The following is a 6,805-nucleotide window of genomic DNA, read 5'->3' as shown; positions in this document are numbered from 1 at the left end:
TCCACACTTGGTGCGTGGTGTGGCAAAAAAGAGGTTACAAGCAGAGTTTCTAAGAAAATATAAACTGCTGTTTATGAGGAAACAAAAAAAGGCAGATTTCCAGACCAAACCGCAGTATAATTTAAGAGGACTGGGATGGGATCTAGAAACCTGCAAATTATTAACCAACTTAGTGGCTTTGGTAAGGGATAACTATGGAAAAAAGCTTGCCTCTATTTCTTATTTGAATTGGATAAACGGATGATGGGTGGGACAGAATGAACATTATTAGGAGAATTAAAGTAGTAGCAAGAACAAGCCAAGATATTTTAGCCTAGCATAAGAGGTTCAGACTAGAAAAGGTATTCCACATCAAACTAAAAAAAACCTAAGGTTTCAGAATAGGGAAATGATAGTATGAGAATGATTTTTAAGACTACTGATTTGATGGGATGAGCGAGCAAAGCTGGAAAGCATCAGAACATTTAGAATGAGGTAATAAGGGTGAGCATCAAGGAGGAAGTACTGACAATTGTAACTAGAATGTCAGAGAACACTGGTAAAAACGGTCTAACTTCCTCTCACATATGTAAGGACAGGAAGTTAGTATTAAATAAGAGATTTTAAAAATATTATAAACACAATAGCAAGCAAAATAATAATAATAAAAATAGTAAGAACAAAATAATCTTCAACAGGTTTTTCAGATGTTTACTTGCATGATTCTTGAAACTCCACTAAGAGCTCAGGAGCAGTTTGTATTGCCTGGAAGGAGTATTAAAACAGCAGTGTTAGTTTTCTAAATTAAAACTAATGCATCGGTCATTATGAACAAAAAGCAGTTTACCTTCTCTAAGAAAGATGAAGCAATACTTGCATTTTATTTATATTTCTTCATTTGCTGTTTCAGCCAATTTCAGTTTATTGTCAAAGATACAGAGATTGTAGTCAAGAAAGTGAGAAAAATGGACTTCTCCAGTAGTATAGTGGATAGGTATCCACTTGCCAGTGCAGGGGACATGGGTTCAATCCCTGGTCTAGGAAGATTCCATATGCCAAGGAGCAACTAAGCCTGTGTGCCACAACTACTGAGCCTGTGCCCTAGAGCCTGTGTTCCGCAACAAAAGAAGCCACCACAATGAGAAACCCTCACACCGCAGTGAAGAGTAGCCTCCACTCGCCACAACTAGGGAAAGTCCAAGAGCGGCAACAAAGACCCAGTGCAGCCAAAAATAAAGTGAATAAGTAAAATAAAAGAAAAAAGGAAAAATCTACTTCTCCAAAATTACAAATTGGATGTTTAGGTTACAAAATGTCAAGGGTGTAATAGAGGGATTAATTCTGGTAGGGAGTGGGTATGAGCAAAAAAGGCAGACAAGGGGACTTCCCTAGTGGTCTAGTGGCTAAGACTCCACACTCCCTATGCAGGGGCCCTGGGTTCAATCCCTGGTCAGGGAACTAGATTCTACATGCTGCAACTTAAGAGTTTGCATGCCACAACTAAAGATCCTGCGTGTTGCGACTAAGACTCCACATGGCCAAACAAACAAATAAGTAAATAAATATAAAAAAATAAAGAGAGAAAGAAGTACGATAAGTTTTCAAGAAAGATATAAGATATCAGAAACTGTTAACAGATTTTCACAGTTCATAAAGATAGATAACTTGCTCAGTGCTGTGAAAGCAAATCCAAAGGAAAATAACACTTCTGTATATTTATTCATTTCTTACCTTCTTTTAATGGAGTTTTGGGAACAAAATTTTCTTTACTTTCATGAAGAAAAGCCTTTGAAGGATCAAAGTGTTTGATACCCAGAACTTTATTCAATTCCTCCTGAAGTTTTGCTTCACTTTGTTTTCTTTTAGTAAGCTGAGCACGGAGTTTTAACACCTCCTATTGTAAGAAAAAATACAATCAGTAAATAATTACTGAAGATCATGTCAGTGAAATGTGCTACGAATATTACTGACAATTCCACAGTTGCTCTTTTTTCAAACCTTAATGGCAAAAGCCTACTGCATACAGGCTTTCAGACTATAAATTACAAAATGAACAGCTATGACAAAGAAGATAACAAGTCATTTAAATCTTCCTGTCCCTCTATAGGTACAAAGTCGTATTTCTGATAAAAGTAAATGGCCTTAAGGTAAAATAGCAAGTGAAGAAACAATTATTCAAGCAGATCCATAAAAGCGCTTTTTGTTTTTTAAAAAAGGCAATGTCCTGTTGTGTTTGAACTAATCCTGTTCCCTCTCACCCTAGTACTTGCTTAGCAAAGCAGAGACTCCACACCAGACCTCTGCAGACTGGAGCAGAGGGTTCCCCACAACCCCCATCCCCCACCCCCCCACCCCCACCCCCCCACCCCACGCTCCCAGTCAGAGGCTTCTCCTGAGGAGCAGGATGTCAGCATCTCTCATCTTGCCCCCAGCTCTTCCTTGATCTGAACAACAGCAAATGTGGCTGAGAGGTATGTGTATGGGGGTCTTTTCTTTCAAGAAACCAAGGTGCAGAGTGCTGAAAATGCCCAGACCCTGATCACCCTTTACCTAGCTCATGAGACAATGGTTCCAAGCCAACAGACGCAAAGTGAGAGACCCTCAGATTGCTCATCTCCCTCTCCCCCAAGTCTACTAAACATCCAGCTACAGGGACAGAGGTGTTCATTCAGAGGAAAGCTTGCCATCATCCCCAAATCCAGATCTGAAGCCTTGTCTCAGAAATTCTGCCTAGGAGGAGAACACAGAGCTCCTAATTTATTCCCAGAGCAAGTGACTTCACTTACAACAGAGCTTAGAGAAGTTCAAGCTGATGCCCTTAAGAACAGTAGAGGCTGTGTGGTGCAAGGGAATGGGAAGTGATTAAAAACTGGGCTAAATTGTAAGCTGCCTAGTTTGTAGAAGAGAAGTGCTGAATAAGACAGGCGGGAGGAGCCCTCCTGGAGCCAGAACAAAGTCAATCACTGACCTAAAACACAGTTCCAACAAAGGAACCAGAATTAGATTGTAGTAGATTGTAGATTGATTGTACACATTAATCTGTTGAGGAATTTAAGACCTGGGGCAATGTTGAAAATAACAGAGGGATAATCCAGCAACTATGTGTGATCAGGGAGAGAGGGAGGCAGCCTTACCCAAACCAGTATCATCTCAGGGTGACTGTGTACACACCCCAAACTGAACCTCCCTCAGCAGCAACATCAGAGGCACAAACCAGTGGGGAGTGGGGAGGAGGAATAGACTGCACTAAACAAGGAAATAACAACATACCTGCAAAGGGATGGCAGTACCCAGAGGTGCTACAATATATTGCCTAAAACATCCATTTTCTAACAGAAAAATTACAAAGTACGCAAACAGGAAAGCATGATTTATATACTGGGGAAAAGCAGGCGACAACAACTGCCCAGAGAGTAACTCAATATCAGATTTATCCAAAAAAGGGTTTAAAGCCATTATAAACATTTGAAGAAGTAAAAGAACTTAAAAAAAAGGGAGTAGACTTAAATTCCTACAATCAGAAATGAAAGAGGGGCCATTGCTACTGATATTATCAAAATGAAAAGGAATGTAAGGGAATATGGCACACAGTTGTGAACCAACTTATCAGAAAACGAAATGGACATATTCCTAGAAAGACACAAACTACTGAAACTGTCTCAAGAAGAAATAGTCAATCTGAGGTACGACTGTATTGCTATAAACTTCCCTGTCAGAACTGCTTTTGCTGCATCCCATAGGTTTTGAGTTGAAATAGTCAATCTAAATAGACCTATTAGAACAAGTGAAGAGATTGAATTATTGATCAAACACCATCCACAGAGAAAAGTCTAGGTCCAGTGCCTTCACCACTAAATTCCACTACACATTCAGTAAAGAATACCAATAATTCATGAAATACTCCATAAATAGAAAGGGTGAAACACTTCCCAACTCATTTTATGAAGTCAGTATTACCATGATAAAATAAAAACCACCCACCCCAATATCAATAAAAGTAAACGTGACTTTACAAACCGATTTGAGATTGCTATTTTCATCTTTCAGTTTCACAACATGCTTGATTTTTTGCTTTAGATTCTGATGACCCAATAATTTAGCATATGAATCTCTTAGATTATTCAGTTGTTCCTGAGCTGCACCATGTTCATTCAACAAAGCCTGTTTCTCTGCTTCAAATGCATCCAGTTGTAGCTGAAAAAGATTTTTTTGTAAAGTTAAGACTTAAAACTACTAAATCCTACTTGACTCATATTAACTACAAGGAAAACTAAAGTGAAAGAAAGTAAAAAGGCAAGACAGGATTTCCCTGGCGGTCCAGTGGCTAAGACTGCAGGCTCGCAATGCAGGGGGGCCAGGTTTGATCCCTGGTTGGGGAACTAGATCCCACATGCTGCAATTAAGACCTGGTACAGCCAAATAATAAATATCTAAACAAGAATCTCAACAACCACCACAACAAAAAAGGCAAAAAACAAAAATAGATTTACTGACTCACGCTTAGGGCTCTCCATAAATTGTCTTTTTTTTAAAAATAAAAGTTGTTTTTCATTTCAAAGATCAATGAAACAGAAAGAAAGAAACAACGAAAGACCTGCTAGCGGGCCTAATCTGTATTACCACAACACATTATAGCCAATACTGTCTTCTGACTCTAAGTACCCAGATTTGCATTTATCCTTTAAGTGTTAGTTAGAGCAACATTGAGAAAGATCATAACAAAATAAGTGTCAAATATTTACGTAGATTATCGAAAGTTCATATCAGGAGAGCCTTCTAAGGTATTAACTTTTAAGAATCTAGGGGTAATTATTAAGCCTATAAAGCCTATATTAAAAACGTATGCATAATAATGTAGTAACATCTATAACAAACCTTCTGTAATAGGAAGTTAAACTGGCACTGTAAATGCACAGCAAAATGATCTTTCAGAAGAACCATGTCACTGCCGTGACTGTGACACGGAACAATACGAATTCTCAAACACAAGTAAGTTAAGTCCTAATTGACAGACCTGAAAAGGCTTTGTTTTATTATATAATTCTTCATAGAGGAGACGCCACTTATTCATTTCCTCAGTTAATGCTGCTATTGAGTTTTCTTTTCCAGCTTTTCTGTAAGGGAAAATTACATTAAAAATCACAGTATACTAGAAAAAATAACTTGAGACGCGTGGCATTTTAGTTTTCAGCCTAGATTACCTTGCTTCTTCCTCTTCCAGTTGTTTCTTAAAGTCTTCGCTTCGTTGCTTGAGTTGGTTCTGTAAATCAGATATTCTTTTAAGAGAAGAAACTGTAATTTCTTTCATTTCTGCTTCTTTAAGTGCTGATTTGGTCTGCAGATCTAGGAGCATCCTTGGGTTTGAGAGAGAACAGTCCATTAAGAAAGTTATAGCCATTTAAATTACCTTTTTTAAAAAAAAAGAATCTCAAAGAACTGTTGAGAATTTTACTTTTTAAACTGTGTAAATACGTAATTTACCATCGAAGATCACCCAAAGCAAGCCATGGGACTATAGTTTTCTGCATCACTTAGTAGCTGGCTTGCAGCAACATCCAATTGTCCTAATGGTTCTAAGACCACAGGTGTGGGCAGGTTTTATTTCTCTGACATACCTTGCATATTCTTGATTAGAGTTCTCAGTTGCCAATATTTGATCTCGGACATCCTCTGCACTTTGCTCAGCCTTGGCCAGTTTTTCCTTAAGTGATTTGTTCTGCACCTTAAGATCTTCTAGCTCACTTGCTGTTGATGCTTTATAGCTTATTTTTTAAAAACAAGGTTAAAGGATTTTTCTAACATATGCACAACAAATCTATTGCTGATTGGTTTATATTTTATACACTTTTAGGTAAAACAAACAAAACCTTATCTATTTTCACATTTGCACAAGTAAGAATTCAATGTTTTAAAGTCAAGTTAATACTTAACATGAACTTATATGACATATGCAGTTCCTTTAAAGAAAAGAGTCAAATGCCTAGTATGGGCGGAATCTATGAACAAAGATGAAAAGAAATCAACTGCCAAACATGGAAATTACCTCAAAACAAAAACCCACACAATCCCTCTACCTACTGTCATACTTTATTATCTTGTGGGTGAGAGAAAAAAATGCCTCTTCAGGTTGTTGTAAAATAAAAGGAAAAATAACAACATAATTAACTTTGTTCTAAGTGTTTTAAACGCAAACTACAGAACATGTCAGCTGATAAAACTGGAGAACCTACATTTTGCTTCATGATTCAGAAAAGGCTTTTCTGAGGAATTTACAGTTAAGTTGAGATGTGATGGATAAGGAAGATTTAGAGAGCCAATTGGGGAAAGTATTTCAGAGGGAAAAGATGTGTATGTGCTCGGAGGCAGGTAGAACATAATCCATTAAGAGCTGGGACTGCGGCTTGCCTGGTGGCTCAGTGGTAAAGAATCCGCCGGTCAATGCAGGAGACATGAGTTCAATCCCTGGTCTGAGGAAGACCCCACATGCTGTGGAGCAACTAAGTCTGTGTGCCACAACTACTGAGCCTGTTCTGTTAACTACTGAACAATCAAGTGCCCTAGAGGCCATGCTCCTCAACAAGAAAAGCTACCTCGTTGATAAGCCCGCGCACCATAGTTAAGAGAGCAGCCCCCACTCACTGCAACTAGAGAAAAGCCCGCACAGCAACAAAAACCCAGCATAGCCAAAAATAAATAAATAAAATATTAAGCATTAGAACAGAAAAAAAAAGCTGTGACAGGAGTCTAATGAACAAGAGAGGGGAAAAAAAAGAACAAGAGATGCAGGAGCAGAAGCAAGAGGCATGAATCCTTGCTGGTGGGGCAC

At 38.4% G+C, this 6,805-nt stretch overlaps 1 protein-coding gene across 1 annotated transcript in view; it reads right to left on the bottom strand.

Annotated features, from left to right (window-relative positions):
• Positions 1-724: 724 nt before the first annotated feature.
• The window catches only part of LOC128051455 (hyaluronan mediated motility receptor-like), a 30,378-nt gene continuing 24,297 nt past the window's right edge, over positions 725-6,805 (bottom strand). The window contains exons 13-18 of the mRNA XM_052644045.1: positions 5,595-5,741; positions 5,181-5,333; positions 4,994-5,093; positions 3,997-4,173; positions 1,711-1,873; positions 725-744 (exon numbers count right to left, since the gene is read on the bottom strand). Coding sequence (XP_052500005.1) covers positions 725-744; positions 1,711-1,873; positions 3,997-4,173; positions 4,994-5,093; positions 5,181-5,333; positions 5,595-5,741 — 760 coding nt within the window. The remainder of the gene's footprint in view (positions 745-1,710; positions 1,874-3,996; positions 4,174-4,993; positions 5,094-5,180; positions 5,334-5,594; positions 5,742-6,805) is intronic.

Source organism: Budorcas taxicolor, chromosome 7 (assembly GCF_023091745.1).
Source record: "Budorcas taxicolor isolate Tak-1 chromosome 7, Takin1.1, whole genome shotgun sequence".
Classification (NCBI taxonomy): Eukaryota; Metazoa; Chordata; class Mammalia; order Artiodactyla; family Bovidae; genus Budorcas; species Budorcas taxicolor.
The sequence above is the reverse complement of the archived record's forward strand: the minus strand, read 5'-3'. Positions and strand labels throughout refer to the sequence as shown.